The 20,318-nt window shown below is 36.8% G+C and overlaps 1 protein-coding gene across 10 annotated transcripts in view; it reads right to left on the bottom strand.

The window, feature by feature from the left end:
* LOC122561177 (arginyl-tRNA--protein transferase 1) overlaps positions 1-20,318 on the bottom strand; it is a 225,295-nt gene that overhangs the window by 154,153 nt on the left and 50,824 nt on the right. For 5 of the 10 annotated variants that reach the window (XM_043712690.1, XM_043712693.1, XM_043712696.1 and 2 more), the window contains 2 exons: positions 19,961-20,089; positions 18,466-18,594 (listed from right to left, as the gene is read on the bottom strand). The exons of 1 other annotated variant lie outside the window; for it this stretch is intronic. In XM_043712690.1, the coding sequence (XP_043568625.1) occupies positions 18,466-18,594; positions 19,961-20,089 (258 nt within the window). The remainder of the gene's footprint in view (positions 1-18,465; positions 18,595-19,960; positions 20,090-20,318) is intronic. 4 more of the 10 variants (XM_043712697.1, XM_043712692.1, XM_043712698.1 and 1 more) reach the window with 2 other exon arrangements.

Raw genomic sequence — 20,318 nt, 5'->3', positions numbered from 1 at the left:
ATTTATCAGCTAAACTTATTTTGCTGATCTTGGGTAAGAGGAGATTTTTATGTGAAGATTCATATCTCTTAAAGTGAATTGCTTGTGTGGTTTATTCACTTAAAAGGAATGACTAAAATACAACTTGTTATTGTTGTAGCGCTACAGAACCATGTGCATTATGCTGAATCAATAGAACAGGCAGTCAAGGATAAAAGCAAAATACTGTGGGTGCTGTAAATTTGAAACAAACATAGAATGTTGGCGAAACTCAGCATGTCTGGCAGCACCTGCGGAGTGAGAAACAGAGTTAATGCTTCAAGTCTGGAATGACTCTTCTGAATATCTACAGCCAACGTTATCTACTCTGCTTCTTACCTCCTCAAAGAATTCAAAAATATGTCAGGCATGATTTCTCCTTCATGAAGACATGCTGGCTCTGCTATAGCTGCGATGGTCAACAAAGGGGAGAAGGTGAATGGCCCTCTGCAAGCTACCAGCCAGAATGCAGGAGGGAAGAGAGTTTCTACTCAAAGAGGCACATCCCATGATAATCTAAAGACCCTGGAAAATCTATCCTAGCTACTTTCACAGAAGAAATTGCTGGAGTGGGCAAAACTACTAGATAACAGTTCCGAAATTCATGAAACTGAGTGAAATTTCTTTTGGCAATCATTCAACATTACAATTTAGTGAAGTGGGGTCATGTGAACTGATTGGAAACTGAGACTATGGATTGTTTCCAACAAATACTATAATCCTGTGGCGAGCATTGTATGTAGCAAACGTGCATCGTGGGGTTATTAGTCATGTTAAACATTAAGAAAAGGTGAATTTTCTCTAACTTATAATACTAATACCTATTAAATAGAATCACAGAATCCTTACCACGCAGAAGTAGACCATTTGGTTAATCCAGTCCACACCAACCCTCTGAAGAGTATCCTGAACAGACCCACCCCCTACCCTATCCCTGTACCCTGTATTTCCCAAGGCTAATCCACCTAACCTGCACATCCCTGGGCAATATGGACAATTTAGCATAACCACTCTACCCTAATCTGCACATCTTTTGAGTGTGGGAGGAAGCCAGAGCACCCGGAGGAAACCCAAGAAGACAGAGGAGAATGACTGTGTGGAGTTTGCACAGTCACTCAAGGGTCGAATTGAACCCGGGTCCCTGGTACTGTGAGGCAGCAGCGTTAACCACTGAACCACTGTGCCGTCCAAGTACAATTTCATCAATTTTGCTTTTAGTTGGTTTGTTGCACTGAAGGTCTTCAAACTTGATATCTTGTCAATTTCTTAAATTTGGATATGGCATTCAGATCAGGTTAAAGTTGTCAATCTCTACAGGAAACATAACACTTGTTCGCACTGAGTGGATGACTTTTAAAACAGAAAAAGATTTAAACCTTAACTCGTTTCTTAGCTAAAAGTTGAAATATTTTTAAATTAAACGGAAGATTAATTCAAAGCAAACCTTTCAACATCTTCAGACAGATTGTGTTAGAATTATCAAATTTCATTCAAGTACAGGCTGTTCTGCTATAATGCACATTTCGTTAGTGCAAATTCACTGTAACGTGATTGACGAATTAGGGACACTTTTACTAAAGTGCAAATTTTTAAAGTGTGCATTGGATACAACACAATTCCGGCCCCATTAGTTTAAATGGTGCTGCTATTACGTGATTTTCTTATAATATAGGATTGCATAAGAACAGAACTACCGTGTTATAGCAGAAGCCATTATAAATTGTATTTGTTCTGCACAATCTACTAACTTTTACATAAAGATGTAACACATTTTCAGTAATTTATAGAGATCCACTGATTTGGTTTTTACAAATTTATTCCAATTTTCACATTTTACTGTTAATGTTTTGCATGTTGGACCCAGTCAATTCTATTATCATTTACCTTTTTGTTAAAGTTAACATGTTGAACTAAAATTGGAAGAAAAACTGTAACTGTTATAAATCAAACAGAAGTACAAACATCTGGAAAGAGAAAAAGGTACCTACTTCAAATAGCTGAAATTTTAGATTGGAAAATGGAAAGATTATCAAGAATTTATAGTAGTGTTGGAAAAATAAAGATTGGGTGAATAAGGATTCAAATGGCAGTTACTCCATAGGAGGTCATGAATGGGTTGAATGGCTTCAAGCGCACTCAAAAAGAAAGCAGGAAATTATTTGATGATATACAAGACTGTCTCAGTAAAGAACTAAAAGGAAGTTAATCAAAACATTGCAGTGAGAGGCCAAATAAAGCAAAAAAGACAAAGAAAAAGAGAAAGTGTAAAATGAAAAAGAAACCAACCAATTTACAAGGACTGAAACTGAATAATGAAAATGTCAGAAAAAAAGTGCTAAAAAGTCTAAGAGAAAAGAACAATGCAACACCAAAGACATATTTCTCCCCAAGAGAACACAGTGATGAGAGGTTTCCATTTGAAACACTAGATTACCATCCCATCTCTGACAGAGTCACCTCACCAACATAATCCATAAAATAAATGGAACATAAAACTATGGTGTTTTGTAATGAAAGTTAAGCTCACTCAAGCATGCCAAAGTAGAAATAGTGACCCCCTACTCAAATCTCCTCGGACTTCTCCACTCCCTCCATGGCTCATGATAGGCAGGAGTAGGGGAAACTAGACAATTAAAAAAAGTGTCAAGGCTGCACTGGGAAATAATACAGATTATCAGTAAAACAAATGCATATCTTCCTCAGTCTTTAGCCTTAAAATAAGGCATATAATACAGACAGAAGATAGATAATTGAGAGGACAATTTTAAGTTAAAATTAAATCAAAAGCGTAGGTTCTGTTGTATCATTGATACAAAACAGTAAAAATGCGAAGCCCAGAAGGTAGCACTTGTTTAGGCAAGAATGATTGAGACTTGGAATGTTCTTCTGGACAAGGTAATAAAGGTAAATGGCCCAGCATTATAACAGGAGTTTAGATATACAATGTGGGATCTGCAGATTTCGAAAAAAGAGGGCTTTGCAAAGTGAGAGTCAGGATACCAAGTAGGGTTGCAAACTGAGATCTGGGGTCTTGCATGCCAAAGTAGAAACAGTGACCAAAGCTGAAACTTTATTGCTGGAACAGCACAGCAGGTCAGGCATGTGCCCGAAACGTCGAATCTTCTGTTCCCTAGATGCTGCCTGACCTGCTGTGCTGTTCCAGCAATAAAGTTTCAGCTTTGATCTCCAGCGTCTGCAGACCTCACTTTCTCCTAGAAACAGTGACCCCCTACTCAAATCTCCTAGGACTTCTCCACTCCCTCCATGGCTCATGATAATTTTCAAGCCTCAAAATCAAGTCACAGTGTGAAAAGGTTTGGGAAGCACTGCTACAGAAAATGGACCAGATTCAAGTTTCATGTCTTTCCTGAGTTTGTGATTTTGCAGTAGTCAAAGTTTTGCCTACAGAACACATGTTCAGCATATCCATATATTCCTATCCATTTGCTGCTAGAATATATTTGAACTGAAAGCTGAAATTACAACCAAAAAAAATGTATGATTCAAATGGCATCCAAAATATCATGAGCTCTTGGGATTCTTCTGCTAAATGGACAGGCCAGGTACTGGAGGTACAACTGTGTACCTTGCTAGGTTGTAAAATCCTAAATAAACAAACAATTATTAGGTTGCAAAAGTAATGCTGAAAACGGTTTTAAAATAAACCATCATGCCCACAGACTAGCAGAGTGTCTGAGTGTTTTGCACTGCTGCCTTACATCGTCAGGGACCTGGATTGGATTTCCAACCTTGGGTGACTTTCTGGAAGGGCTGATTCCTGAAGAAGGGCTTATGCCCGAAACGTCGATTCTCCTGTTCCTTGGATGCTGCCTGACCTGCTGTGCTTTTCCAGCAACAGATTTTCAGCTTGGGTGACTTTCTCCCTTGGTCTGCATAGGTTTTTTTTTTAGATTACTTACAGTGTGGAAACAGGCCCTTCGGCCCAACAAGTCCACACCGACCCGCCGAAGCGCAACCCACCCAGACCCATTCCCCTACATTTACCCCTGCACCTAACACTACGGGCAATTTAGCGTGGCCAATTCACCTATCTGCACATGTTTGGACTGTTTCTGCCAAGTGGTCCAGTTTCCTCCCAAAGATGTGCAGGTTAGGTGGATTGGCCATGCTAAATTGTCCATAACGATTAAGAATGTGCAGGCTAGATGATTTAGCCATGGGAGATGTGGAGCTACAGGGATGGGGTAGTAGGCTAGTTCGGAGTAGGATGCTCGTCGGAGGGCTGGTCTAAACTCAATGGGCTTGTCTAAACTTAATGGGCTGAATGACCTCTTTTCACACTGTAGAGATTCAAGGATTCTGGATATTTGCAAATAACATCCAAAAAACCCTGTTCCTCTCAATTTAAAATCGAAACTTAAAAGTGAATGATAATAAAATTACGTAACAATCAGTCAATGCCACAAGTGGCCAACTTTCTAAATTATACCATTTGCTCAGTCTTGTTCAGTTCCACTCAAAGTTTCTTCCTTGGAGGATCAACAAATGGGACTCTTAAGATGCATATTGCAATACCTTTAAAATTGTCAATCACCTTAAATCAGTCTGAGCAAACACATTTGAGATTGCTGAATGATTTGATTGCATTACGCGGTCTGCTCTGCCTCAGTAGTTGTGGCTCAAATATCATGCACTGTGATTATACCAATCTGTGCATACTGGTGTCCTGACATGCTGAACCATCAATTTCTACCAGGATGATTATTTTGGGAAGCCAAGGTAAATTGCATTTTGGCACTACAGTGAGTCTGCCAATATATAGAATTAATAATGCATTATACAATAAGAGAGACAGTTAGAGTAGGTTGTACAATGAAGTGCCACTTGCTGAGGGGTGCCTTTTTCAGGCTACATATTAGTAATATTTTGGCACTGGCTCCTATATCAATTTTAGCAGGTCTAAACTGGTGTCATTCAGTTTTTTAAAGTGAATAGTTATAAAAGCTTCTGATTGTGTAATACCGTGGAGATGGTGTTGGAGTTTAACAAGTTGGAAAACTTGCTCATCTTTGAATTCTGTTTTTTGCCTAGTTCACAGTGCAATTCTAGTCCGTTTTAACATTTTTGTTTATTACTAGTGCTGCACTGTTTTGTTGGTGACTTGTACTTTGTTCTGGACTTTGAAACCATATTTTCTTGAACACCTCTACCCAATGTTCCTTGGTGCACATACTTCACAGATAAAAGAAAACTTCTGGGGAGGTACAAAAAAAAAGCAAGTGATACAGATTTTGTCCTGTGAGCTTTGTTGATACACACATTGCAATTGTGTTAGTTGTATCTAAAGCATAACCATCGTTGCTCTATCAGTGTGGTTTTATATGTACATAATCCTCAAGTAATACGTCAATGATATGATCCTTTTACATACCCAAAAGATCCTTACTAAAGGCTTTAAATTGTTGTAGAGATGAGCCTAACTCAAATGAACCTCTGACATTACCCTTTTTAAAAAGCTGCACTCATGGTCTTTGCTGCAGCATCTCCTGACAAACTGGTAAATTGATTATTGGGATTGTCTGCAATGATAAGAGTTGGAACCTATGAATCCTGAAGTCAATTTTTACCTTAAGCAGATCTTCAAGAACTTTCCAGATGGATTCAAATCATTATACTACTAATGAAAAGACCATATATTAAGCTTGCAAAATCTCTTTTTGCCAGTGGAAAGCAAGATTTTCACAGCTCTTTTCGTGGGATTACCTACCACCTGATCTGTAAAATATAAGTGTGTATTGTTTGCATAGCTATAAATCAGTAAAAAAGTGCAGTCTAGTAGTGCTTGCTTTCCATTTCTGTTTGCAGGTCTGCATTATTAATTTTGAATTAGAGCACGGTCTGCAATATTTGTCTATTTATTTGCTGTTTTACTTCATTCTCTAATCACTTTTACTGCTGTTGTTCCTTTAATGGACTTAGCCCCTTTAAAAAATGACTGCGAATGAGCTACCGGCTTGTAGTTTGAGAATTACAGGCTTTACTGTCTTGGCAGCATTTTCACCACATAAGGAGTGATATCATCATACAGGCTTCAGTATAACTTTGTATCAGCTCGAGAAATAAAATGGTACAATCAACAGATCTCTGACCACAGGCAAGCCCTCCTAAGGTGTTTTACTGCTCTTGAAGAGATACATTCTTCTTAGAACACTTTAGAACAGTGCTGTCAGGACAGTTTAAATTAGGCTTTTTTGAAAAAAAGATGAACAGTTTCTTTGTTTCTTTTGTTCTTGGAGAAGGTTAGATTATGTACTGTATAGCCTTTACCTTTATTTCTTTAGCCTTTTAACTTTAGAGCAAAGAGAATCATGTAAATACCTTGCATCATGACAGAACTTAGATTTTATGCAAAAAGAAATTAGTTGTGACTTCTAGCTGGTTTTTGCCCTAAGACTGTAAAGGTGCACAGACACTGATGGTGCTAATTGACAAAATTCTTTGATATCTGGAGCTGTTGTTCAGTTGGTCTACAATCAGTTTCTGAATGCCTGCCACCAACATCTTGGCGTCACATTTTCTTACTAAAATTATGGATGACAACCAGGTCTTGCCTCCAAACAAAATTTCACCAAAAATGAAAGTCGTAAGTGCTGGAGAAACTCAGTAGGTCTGGAAGCATCTGTAAAAGAGTGAAATAGAGTTCACATATTGAGTCTAGTACATTAATATTGATGTAGCATAATGCCATACATATCTCCCTTCACTAATCATTGCTGGAAAAGACAAGAGGCTGCCTGGCTTTGTGGCTGTACTAAAAAGTGAGGTGAGGCAAGACGAGGCAAAGTGGAAACACTGTGAGCTTGTAGGTTCTGAATGAGATGCCAGTGCATTATAAAAAGACAAGGCAGAGATACTGTGCATATGCAAGTAGTTGCAAAACAAGTCAGTGCTAAGGAAGCAAGCCAAGTCTACAGAGATGCAGACTGTTTAGATCCATGAGAGGTGTGTCTGTCTTTGTGCGCGAAGTGGCTTAGCAACAGAATTGTAATGTAAAGGTGTCAGTGAACTCCAAAAGGCAGTATTGAAGAGCTGAGCTGTATTATAATTGAATTGAATCTGTGCCTCAATCTGATACTTAGCTGATGCCAGATTCCATAAATGCCCACAGATAGTGCCCTGAGATGGAGAATGCTGACCAAGATAAATGCTTGGGAGAAGATGCCAGCAAATTGCATTGCCAGGTACCCAATGACTCATGTCAGGAATTTCCCTGTCTCATTTCTCTGTACTACCTGGGAATGTAACAACCTGGAAATAAATTAGGTGTGATTAGATGATCATGAAATATTAATGTATGCAGATCAACCCATGGCCGCTTACTGATGAGATTTTCATCATCAGCTTTTGAAACCTAATGAGCAATAATCAGACAATAATCGAACTTTTTCATTTCTGCTGTACATTCCAATCCAACTCACGATTGTCTACATCATTCAGGGCTTGGAAAAATTCAGCCCAGAGTATCTGCAACAGCTTAATATTCATCCAAAGAGCTATGTATTTCTTACAGCATGCCATGTTTCGAACAATTCCAGGTAAGACGGAATAAGGGTCCCGTGCTGCATTGCAGTGGTAATATTATGAGCATGTCTTTTAAAGATATACCGACTGAGACATAACAGGTTCAATCTCTTGTCGGCATTCAGATAACTAACGTCAGCAGAGAACTAATTAAGAGGTAACATGGCTAATATCACCAATGAATTTGTTCAGAATCAAAGTAGGGGAAGAACCAAGCTCAGCTGCCCATGTTAAGGAAAAAAAAGGGTTGCAAGAAACATGGGCAGAAAAAAAGACACTTACAATGTTCTTACTAAAAATATACTGGCTCAATTCCCTTGTTCCTCCTCCCACCCCTATGAGTTTAAATTATTTTAGGATCATATTGAAGGAAAATTGAGTGACCAGCTTATCTTCACTGCCATTTTAGAATGCTTTCATGGTAATATTTCTGTGTCCAGTTCAATGCTCCTCTATTGTTGTAGCATGATACAACACTATTATATATTTTTCCTTCAGCACAAAACTATTTGAAAGTTCATCATGTGGACATTTTGTATTTGATCACTGCTTGGGGAGTATCACATTACTGTTAAAGGTCACTGACAGCTTGGACTCAAATGTTCTCATTTACGGCCACATGTCCCAATATCCCCAATTAAACTGGTGTGCCTGACCACATTTCAAAACATTCATACATTTCTCAATGCTACTATTTATTACTATATTAACATGTATTTCTATTTTAACTTCATAGCCAAATGATCTGTTTTCCTCCAGGATTAATAAGTGCCAAAGCCAATATTTAGTCAGGCACAGGTCAGAAGGTTCTATAGCTACCTTTACATTAGAGGCTGTGGGAGACTATTATGTTTGATGAAGCTGTCAATATGAATATAAAGCTAGTGACAAACTTTCTATTGCATTCTGTTAAAATAAATCATGGTTACAGTTGTTAATCTAATATCTATTAAATGAAATGTGTTTTCTATTAAACATTTGTTTCAAACATAAACACTTTTCTATTTTGAACAAAGAGCAAGTAGGAACATAAACACAATTGTGGAATGATCAGTTTTAGTGGCATTATTGTTGATTATATGTTTAGAACTGACTATGTCATAACACAATATCATTCAAAGAATATTTTAATAAACACATAGTATGAATACAAAGATTAATAATAGCTACTAAATTACTGAAATATTAAGTAAAACATTAAAAAACAACTACACTGGCTCCAAACTTTTAAGTTTTCTTTTTTGGTATCAGTTAATTCAATTTATCTGTGATTTCACAATGTCAAAATGCAACAGGTTATCACAAGCTGCAGGTCAAAAATGTTGAACAAAAATGTTAAAAAGGCCCATTACTTCAAATACTTTACAGAGCTATGCTTCTTTCCGGGAAGCTGTTTAACTAAACTGAACATTTGGCAGTGGAAATAATTTTACAGACGTCCAACTACCTGAATATAAAAAGAGTATACATTTGATCTAAATTGTCAGCAACTGAATTTGTTCACATATCAATCAAGATCAAAAAGATTTCTATAGTTTAGCCTCAGAGTCCTAGCTTTATCAATCTGGATTCAACCACAGCTGAATGCTTCACTGACTCGAACCATTTTATTGTTTAGTAATTCTCTGTCTCAAGTAAAGATCCAATAAATTGGCTCTATCAAATGCTCAGTCAATGGTAGCTCATAAAATTATGCTTTATGCATCAAGATCACAAACCAGCATTGCTACACACAATTATAAAAATTAAACTTGCTTTTTCCTACTTCGGATAATGGTCAGAAAACAATCAATTGCTAATCCATGCTAAAACATTACTATTTAATTCCTTGAGCCCAATCATGAGCAACACCTTACTGAATGCTTTCTGAAAATCCAAATGTACTGCTTCCAAGTTTCCCAAAACATTATAACTAAACCACTCAGACTTTACAAGTAATTGCCTTACTGACAATTATCTCCAAGTGCAGGATGTGCCAAACTGAACAACCTCAAACCAAACACAAACATTGTTCTAGGAGATCGTCTGATACTAAGGTAGAGATCAACAATTTTAAGAACAAATTGCCAACAACCACTTCCTCCTGGCTTTATGTATTCAGACAAATTCTCAATGTGTGTTTCTACAATGCATATTATCATCCTAGCAGCTTGCAAATGCTCAAAATCGGACGCTGATAACATAAATATCTAATTCCTTCATGTAATAAATGTTTAAATCCTGAAAATAAATGCTCCATTATTTGGACACCATTCCAATTAATAGCTCTAACATTGCTTGTTGGATCAGCTACTGCTTAAAAAAAATGTAAAGTTTCCCATTTCAATTTACTTGCATAACTGAGCAAGTAGTGGATTGCAATTAGAAATTACTCTGGTTTATGGGAAGAATAGCTTCAATCTCGTTCAAAAACATGCAGGCATTAAACTGGAAAACAATATGAAAAAGAGGAAAGCAATCAATTTTTAAAGTGCTATTAATAGTAACACCAAATTAACAAAATGTGACTTCCACTTAACAATGAATTTTCCCTCCTTATTTAAATCACCTCTAGACAGGCTCATATACTGTTACACAAGACACTTGGGTCACATACACTGCTTGATTCGGCAATGTTTGCACAGATGTCTCCTGTGACCTTAAACTCTAACGTAAAACACTGATCTTAAGACCAATAAAACATTCCAGACTAAGTAATTAGATGCATCCCTAAATTTTCAATGCACATATTTAAAAACATTTTTTATTAGTCAAGTGAAATGAACTTGACTGTAGTTTTTACCAAATCAACCATTAACTCTAAAATGTAAGTCAGTTTTTCTATAATGCAATGGTAGTGTTTTTGTGCAACCCCGCATTAAAGAAAAATTGCATTTAGAAACAGCTTAAAGTGTTGCCGATGTAATTGCATTATAGCCAACATATGATTTAAAAGCTCATGCTTTACAAACAGTGTCCCCAATTTGTCAATCGCATTACAGCAAATTCACGTTTACAAAACATACGTTACAATAGAATGGCTGCAGTTTGGAAAAGCAAATCAGGGTAGGAATTATACACTAAATGGTAAGGCTCTGGGGAGTGTTGCTGAACAAACAGACCTTGGGTGCAGGTTCATAGTTCCTTGAAAGTGGAGTCTCAGGTGGGCTGGATAGTGAAGAAGGAGTGTAGTATGTTACTTTCCTTTATTGGTCAGAGCATTGAGTATAGGAGTTGGGAGGTCATGTTGTGGCTGCATTAGTTAGGCCATGTTTGGAATAGTGTGTGCAATTCTGCACTCCCTCCTATGGAAAGGATGTTGTGAAACTTGAAAGAGTTCAGAAAAGATTTACAAGGATATTGCCAAGGTTGGAGGGTTTGAGCTACAGGGAGAGGCTAGGGCTGTTTTTCCTGGAGAGTCATAGCCGAAGGGGTGACCTTATAGAGGTTTATAAAATCATGAGGGGAATGGATAGGGTAAATAGACAAGATCTTTTCCCTGAGTTGGGGGAGTCCAGAACTAGAAGGCATTAGTTTAGGTTGAGGGGGAGGGGGGAGAAAGAGATTTAAAAGGGACCTAAGAGGGGACTTTTTCCACACAGAGTGTGGTGTGTGTATGGAATGAGCTGCCAAAAGGACTGGTGGAGATTGATACAATTACAACATTTAAAAGGCATCTGGACACGTACATGAATAGGAAGAGTTAAGAGGGCTATGGGCCAAGTGCTGGCAAATGAGACTAGATAAGTTTCGGATATCTGGTTGGCATGGACGAGTTGGACCGAAGGGTCTATTTCCATGCTGTACACCTCTATGACCAGTACGTGAAAATATCTGCTGGTAAGTAATCCAATATTGAAATAACTTGCTAACAAATTAAAAAGGTCATTAAATCATAAGGCCTGCATTTTCTGCAGAATTGCTATCTACTCCATCTGCAATTCACCATAAGTCATAAAATCACAAGGTAACAATATAAACTCATTTTGGGTTGGGAGACATACTTATGACAGCATGGATGATTTAAAAATAATTCTTTTTTGCATTTTTAAAGAAATTTGTTAAAAACAAATTGCGAACAGCTGAGGAATAATAAAAGTTTTAAAATTAGAATTAGCTTTATTGTCACATATACTGACATAAGTACACAGTAAAAAGTTTACAGGTTGCCATTTACAGTGCCATCTTGGGTACGAAGGTACCCAGGTACAAATTCTTAAATTAGAAAAATTAGAAAAAGAAATTAAAAAGTCCAACATTAGGTACAAAAATATAAAAACATAGGAATAAATTAGAAAATAACTTAAAGAAATAAAAAGTTCAGAATTACAGTCCTTGTACCCCAGTCCACACTAGCACCTGGCTGGCCTCGTCTCCAGACTGCTATCCAAGCTAAGCTGGAAAGGAAAACAAGAAGAAAAGAATAACAAAAATTCGAGCATACAAGCTCTGGCACAGAAGCCATACTCCACCACTATCTTGGATTACTTAGTCCGAGTGAACATAATATTACAGTTAAACTGGATGATCACTGACTGTTTGCATGAACTAGCCTTCCTTCAAGGATATACAATTAAACATTAAAGCAGATACTTTTGTATAGTTTACAATTTTATTGGAGTGAATTAAACAGTATGAAAATAAAATTTAGTATACACACAGTCCTGCCTTTGTCAAACAATGAAAATCTGATCACTTCAGGTGCCGATATATATCTGGGTTATGCGTGAATCTGAACAACAGTGAATCCATGTGAGATGATGTACCATATATGGTTAGTCAAAAAAATAAAAACAGGTAGGCTGGGGAGTTGTTTTGTTCATAAAATATTGCACTTTTGAAATCTAATAAACATTTCAGTAATTTTCATCAACACATTTGTGGAGACAATCATGATTCAATTTCTGATAGCACAAGTAGGATCCAACCAATACCTTAATAATTCAGTGAAAGCTTAGACTGCAGTCATGCAGTCTCAGTTTGCTGCCATCATACTTCTGCATAGTATTTTGCAAAGACACTTCCAGGTAGCCACAGCATTCCTGCAAGCTGTTCTCCAAAAAATATTTGCTTGTTGAAGTCCCTTTATGGAGACCAGCTCATGATGATACCACTTCCTCAACCCCAAACTAAATCAAAACTACAGATACTATGAATCTGAAACAAAAACAGAAATAGTTGGAGAAATTCAGCAAGATTAGCAGCATCTGTGGAAAGAAAGTAGAGTCAACTTTTCAGGTCCAGTGACTCTTCAGAAAGTTCTGAAGAGGAATCACTGGACCCAAACACTGACTCTGGTTTCTCTCCACAGATGCTGCGAAGCCTGCTGAGTTTCTCTAGCTATTAGTTTTTCTTTCCTCAACCCCATCTCATTTTTCTTCTGGCAGCTTATCTTGTGTGGTCTAATCTCATTCTGCTAGTCCTGCTTAATAAAGCACCCTTGGGTGAAAGATGCTCACTTATGTTCAAATGTGAGCCACCAGAAGGAAACTCCACCACCAGCTGGGCAATTTACTAAACAATGAAGCTTTAAAAAAAAAAAGAAAAAATTCTCAAATGTCTAGAATTGCAGCAACAGTCAGAAAAAAGATAATCCAGCAACTAACGGGTATTGGATAATCCTTTAAACAATGCTTGAGGGGAGAGTCTTTCAGTCATAGGAGGTTAACACAGGGGTTTGGGCTGAAGCATGGAGCTTCGAATTGGCAGTAATGACATCATATCAGTTGATGTCAAGATTTGCCTCCTCAGTGTGCTGTTGGTCTTAGTGAGGGGTGTATGCACAAATCTTGCATGATTTGCAATAGAAATGTGCACATGTACAATGGAAATATTTTGGAATCTCTTTCAAAAAACAGGCCAGCAAGCCCAAAACAAAGAGAAATAGGAAATATATGTAAATTACAAGATGCAACTAATTCAAGAGGACAAGGTAATAGATTTGTCCTTCACGGTAAAAGCTGTTAACTTGCCATTGATAAAAGGGACCAAACAATAAATCAACCGCTGTCCCTTATTTTTAAAGAAAAATCAGTGATGCACTGTTTATTTCCTACAATCAATATTCCATGGGCTTTCCTGCCTTTAAACCTTAGCTTAAAACTCCTTGACCGATGGACAACTTTCTCTTTCAAAGTTCTTTTGACAGAAAAAAAACTGCAGAGTACTGGAGCAAGCTGCATCAAAGGATGATATAGTTCGCACGTAGTGCAATACAGAAAATACAAACTTAAAAAAGTCATCCTCAGTCATGATTAGTCAGATCCATGTGGATTTCTGCTTCATTTGCTGATTTTCAAGCGTTCAATAACTAAGACTGAAATCTTTGAATAATTAATAAATGCTCATTTAATTACTTCACACCTTTTGTCACACAGTTCACCAAGTAAAATTATAGGAGGATAGGCACTTCAATGATCAAACTGCACTGCCATTTATCTAACTGAAAGGGTTCACCTTAAAAATTTGTAAAAAAACTCGAATCACTTCACAACACATCATTGTCAAGCATTAGTTAGCACATGTTAGGTGTCAATTCTATAATAAAGGGTTTATTTTACATTCACATGCTGGCAGAAATTGTTAACTCAGCTAAATGTTAACAGGCTGTGCATCAATGATGTATGATGATGTTCAGAAATGCGTACCAATGGATGTAACTTCAGATGCTTATATGTAGCAAGCATAAAGACATAAAATTCAAACCTCAGTGTCAGATGACCACTTCAATTTGTTAATCCAACACGTTAATCAATCCTTCAAGTTAATGACTTAGTCTTTTGAAACATGAAGAAAATACAGCCCCAACAGCATTTCCTTCACTTTTCAAAAGTCCAACCACAAACTGCATTAATGATGGTGGTTCTCTTTCTTGAGGTTTTATTTGCTAGAAGTAGGCTATAGTCATACAGCATAGAAACAGACCCTTCACCCCAACACTGACCATGTTCCCAAACTAAACTAGTTCTACTTGCCTGCACTTGGTCCATATCCCTCCAAACTTTTCAAATTCATGTACTTATCCAAATGTCTTTTAAAATGTTGTAAATGTACCCACATTTATCACTTCCTCTGGAAGTTTATTCTACACAGTCACACATGAACCACTAAAAAAATGCCCCTTGTCATTTTTAATTCATTCTCTTCTCACCTTATAAATACGCCCTCTAGTTGAGCTCTTCCACCCTAGGGAAAAAACACCTGCCATTCATTTTATTGAAACCCCTTATGATTTTATAAACCTCCATAAAGTCACCCCTTAACGACCTACATTAAGAAAAAATAGTCCTAGCCTATCCAGCCTCTCCTTATAACTCAAACCCTGCACTTGTGGCAACATTCTGGTAAACCTTTTCTGAACCCTCCCCAGCTTGATATCCTCCCTATAATAGGGCGACCAGAACTGCACACAGTACTCCAGAAGAGGCCTCACCAACGTCCTGTACAACCTCAACATGACGTCCCAATTCCTTTACTCAAAAGGTCTGAACAATGAAGGCAAGTGTGCTAAACTCTTTAACTACCCTATCTACCTATGGCACAAACTTCAAAGAATTACATACCTGAACTCTTGGGTCTCTTTGTTCTACAACACTACTGCAGGTCCTACCATTAATTATATAAGCCTGGTTTATTTTATCAAAATACAATGTCTCACATTTATTTAAATTAAACTTCACCTGCCACTCCTCAGCCCATTGATCCAATTGATCACAATCTCTTTGTAATCTTAGATAACCTTCTTCACTGTCCACTATACCAACAACTTTGATGTCATCCATAAACTTACTAATCATTTCTCATATATTCACATCCAAATCATTTATGTAACTGATGAAAAGCTGTGCACTCGGTACAGAATCTTGCGGCACACCACTGGTCACAGGCCTCCAGTCCGAAAAAAAAACCCTTATTTGACTGTGACTCCTATCGTGAAGCAAATTGTGCATCCAATTGGCAAGCTCTCCCTGAATCCCATGTGATCTAACTTTACTAATTGGTCTACTATGCCAAACATTGCCAAAGGTTTACTGAAGTTCAAGTAAACAACGTCTATTGCTTTGTCTTCAATCCTTTTGCTTATTTCCTCAAAAAAAACTCAATCAAGTTTGAGACACACAATTTCCATCGCAAAATCATCTTACTATCCCCAATCATTCCTTAACTCTCCAAATTCTACCTTTCAGAATCACCTCCAACAACTAATACATGCTTGCATAACTGATTACACATTAGCTATACTGAAACTGAAAATATCAGGAGCTGATTAATTGGAAATAATGGGTTAAATTTTCTGAGGATTGGCAATCACGCAGATTGCAATTGAGTCCCTTTTTTTAACTAAAGAAAGGAAGCCTGCATTTCTGAGAGGAGACTCAAAACAGGACTCCTTCAGGAATACAGAACCATACTTCCAATCTGAAATTCTTTAGTAAAGACGTGTTGGGAGAAGGCTAAACATGCCATTTTCCACATCATTCAGCTATCATATTCTAAAGTTTGAAGGTTCCAACATCCATTTTGATAGCTGCTCTCAAATAGCACATACGTAAGGTAAGCGTGAAGTTAGGGTACTGGAGTACCAACAAAGTAAAGTGCCAAATAGGTAGTGAGCTGGCTGGAGAGGATAGGATCCAAGGTGAGTAGGGAGTAGAATGACAAGTGAATAGTATGCCACAGAAGACGGCAAGGAGGTCTGGTAAGCGATGCAATGATTAGGGAGTGGGTGGCAGAAATATCCAGTGGGGACATAAAGAAGTGGGTGTCAGGGAAAAAAATACGGTCTGGAGGAAGTGCAGTGTGTGTTTGTGTGGTAAGTATGCATCTATCAAACAGCTACTCAGGAATTAACCTATTAAATGCAATGTCTAACTTTTCCTGAGTAGCTATTTTACTTAATTGTCTTCAGAATCATCCAAACTTGCTGATTTAAATGGAGACTCATGGAGAGTGGGATCTTCGATTTCTTGGGCTATTCCCTCAAAATCTATTACAATGGAGATTCCACAGGTCCATATACACAACTCCATCTACGCTAGAATAAGGATTCCCTGGTCAACAGAAAATCAGTGCCAATGTATATCAGAGCTTCAATCAATGCTACAGATCATTGTTAATAAATCTGACAGTCTTTAAAGATATTGCCAAAATCAGTAGAAGCAGTAGATATTGTACACCTGTTTTGAAAGTAGAAGTCACAGCTCTTGGGATACAGAACTGTACAGCAAATTAGTTAACATATCAGTAAAATAATAGGAAAGTTGTAATAATCTGGTTATTGAAAAAAAGTGTTCAAATGTCTTGATAATTATAAGTAAAATGTTTACATTAACAGATAGAACCGTGCTTCACCAAAACGAGCTTGTTTGAAGGGATGAAATCTAGTGGTTTCTGAGGCATTTAGCAAATCGGCAAAATAAATTTTAAGACTGATAAATTTGAGGAAATACAAACTGATATGAAAATACAACACAAGATTCTGCATTTTGAAGGCTCCATCACATTAAGTTAAGTAAAAATATTAAAAGGCTCAACAGAACACTAATAGTTTTGTGATTTCAAAAGTAATTTCATACCAGTCAACCTGTACCTTTGAGCTAAACATTAGAGTATTAATGTTAACACGGGGGACATAAAATAAACATTACACGATTATATAAAAACTGAACATCCAAGTTGTAACTTTGGCGATGCATGATCTGTCCAAAATAAATACAAAATACCACTTATTGGCATTAATATCACAAATGCAATTCCATGCTTACTATTCCCTCTAATAGAAGCTGTAACTTTCAATGTTGCAAAGTTTGAAATGAAACAGGGCACACTAAATCCAGTTTTAAAAGAAACACTAACTGAAAACACACCAAAGTTATAGATTTCACCTGGTCAATAACAAAATATATGGTTGATCCTAACACAGGAAGGAGAAACCAACATTTTCTCAAGGCCTAATGAAGAAATTTTAAAAGTGGTGGGCAGTGGGGAAGAAATGGTTCTGTCTGAAAGGAAAAGAAACAGAATTATTTTTCTCTCAAAGAAAAATATAGTATTCTGACCAAAGGTAATCCATATAAAATTTAGCCTTCAAGAGTGTGTATATAGAGGCAACAGTTTTAGCAATGTACCTCAATTAGGAAAAAATGTAAATTGTTTGTTTATATTAGTTTCCAAAAGTGCCTGTATTTCCCAAAATGCATAACAGATTTTCATCATTACATCATAAAAACATTTTTGTGACAGCTACAACATTTTGTTTCCGAGCCTGAAAAGAGAGGCAGGGATTGGGACAATTTCAAATACAACTGGCTGTCAGTGTATATTAGAATTACAATCAACGAATCAAGAAAGCATTGTTATTTTTGCAACCCTGATGTTCAGAACAGGATTCGAGATACATATAAATTTGAAGTATACATAACATTTCATTGCATTAGAAAGTTGGTTCACCGGTAAATGATACAGTGGAATGTGATCAGTCACCACGGTAATAAGAGCTCCAGATGTGCCTTTTCCTAATAATGTAACTGCTGCTCTAGAAGAATGCACATATATACAATATAGAGAAACATATGACCATAATGTAGATATATCAACAGAGATAGCTTCAATGAAAATAGGTAATGGTCACATATCTATTTTGTATATGGATATATATAGAACAAATATTCTACCTTCATTATCTTTCTTTGCCTAGATAGCACTATTATATTGACAATGATGTCCATCTTATCAAAGATTACTTAAGTGGCAAAAACCTGGCACAGTTTTCATGATGTGACACAGGCATGAACAATATGATGAATAAAATACAAGCAGAAAATGAAGCTGGTGAACTGGCTTTGAACCCCCTCAAACAGCACTATTTAAATGAATTACATTTTAATAACAATCAGTAAAATGACAAGTGCAAAAAAATCGTTTTACCTGTGATTCATTACATTCATCAGATGAATCATGGTGCACAGCCATCTGATACTTGGCATACAAAGCTGCTGATTGGTTAAAGGATTCAATGAAATCTGGGTCATCGAAGGAAACTGGCACTAGTTTCACCTTCAGGGCAGGCAATCCATGTAAATTGCGAAGTAAACAAATCATTGGAAATACTTTGACAATAGAAACTAAAGTAAACTTGAAAAATTACCACAAGTTTTACCACTGAAGGTAAGATTAGTGCAGATTCTCCTCCAAATCCAGTTCAAAAACCTATTATCTGTCCCATTCCCAATATAATGTGTCAAAGTATTCTAAACAAATTGATAAGTATTAATAAAATTGTTTATTCTATGCTTAGTTTTGCTAATAAGCACTTTTAACTGCACCCGATTTATAACTTGATATCTAATATAGGCCAAGTTTCCAAGCTGTTAACAGTGCATGTGTTTGCCTTTCAAGTTGGCTTCAAATCAGGTTGCTCGATAGGGCACTTTAATCTGCTTAGCTCTTTTGTGTGCAACAAACTGCTCATTTGACAGAGGTAAAACAAAACTGAATAAGAGATCAAAATGAGAGATTTTCTGTTTTGAAAATACCCATTTGTGGCCATATCTGTACAAGTTTAGCATTATCAGTATACTAACTGTTTATAAATCAGACTTAGAAGAAAAGCAGGTGAAGTCATTTCTTTTAAATTAAGTGGTTCTTTTAAATTAATCACTCAACAAAAGTAGCCACCTTTCCCAATTCAGCCTATCAAAACCTTCATGACTCTGCTCTTGCTCTTTTGTGGGGCAGTGGAAATAGTTACAGTATTGTACAATATACATTATTTTAATGTCTTTTCTACAATAGAAATTCCAAAAGGCTGCCCAAGGACTCAAAAATAATTCATATACATTGTTAGGTCAATATCAAGTTAGAGTATAAATCTATTGAGAGATCAGTAGCATCTATTCTACTCAGTGGAAATTGATTTATGTTAATTTAAATGTTTAGAGCATATACTGTACCTCAAAGCCCAAAGCAATTAAATTCTAGCTGGCGATTGAGACTAGCACATTTGAGCAGAGCTCCTCCTCAGGACAATCAAAGTTTCAGGTTGAGAATGGCATTATTTTACATCACCTTCATATTATTCATAATATTAATTTAACAAAAGAAAATTGGAACATCTCTGCTTTTAAGTCTTGTTGTTTCGATCAGATCACGAAACAGTTTTTCAAGGAAGTGCACTATTTATGGATATACACGCATTTTCTACTTTGTCTTTTCGGCGTATTCATTCTCACTGGTTTAGTCTTATTTTTAATTTTGCATTGCCTTAATTTAGATATTACAGGGTACTCACTGAAATAGTAAAAAGACATAAATATTAACTATCTTTTATTTATTTTCCTACATGAATCTAAGTGATCATCCTTTCGCTACGCTGGTTGCTTTACCTCTTAAATTTTATGAATTATACGTATCTTATTCTGACCTGGTATTCAGTTGCTTTATCGGGGGGGTCCTTGTGAATGGTCATCTGGTACCGTTTATAGATCTGGTAAGACTCCTGAAAAGTTGCTTTGAACTGGGAGTTTGGTGGAGATGACCTCACTAGTCTCACCTTCAGGCAGCAAAAAGAAAAGCATTTTATTAAAGCAAGATATGTGAAAACTATAGAAAATTATTTCAAATTCCTAATAATTAAGTAGATTAGATTAGATTACTTACAGTGTGGAAACAGGCCCTTAGGCCCAACAAATCCACACCGCCCCGCCAAAGCACAACTCACCTATACCCCTACATTTACCCCTTACCTAACACTTCGGGCAATTTAGCATGGTCAATTCAAC

This window comes from Chiloscyllium plagiosum, chromosome 22 (genome assembly GCF_004010195.1).
Source record: "Chiloscyllium plagiosum isolate BGI_BamShark_2017 chromosome 22, ASM401019v2, whole genome shotgun sequence".
NCBI classification, from domain to species: domain Eukaryota; kingdom Metazoa; phylum Chordata; class Chondrichthyes; order Orectolobiformes; family Hemiscylliidae; genus Chiloscyllium; species Chiloscyllium plagiosum.
This window is presented reverse-complemented; position numbering and strand designations above follow the sequence as displayed.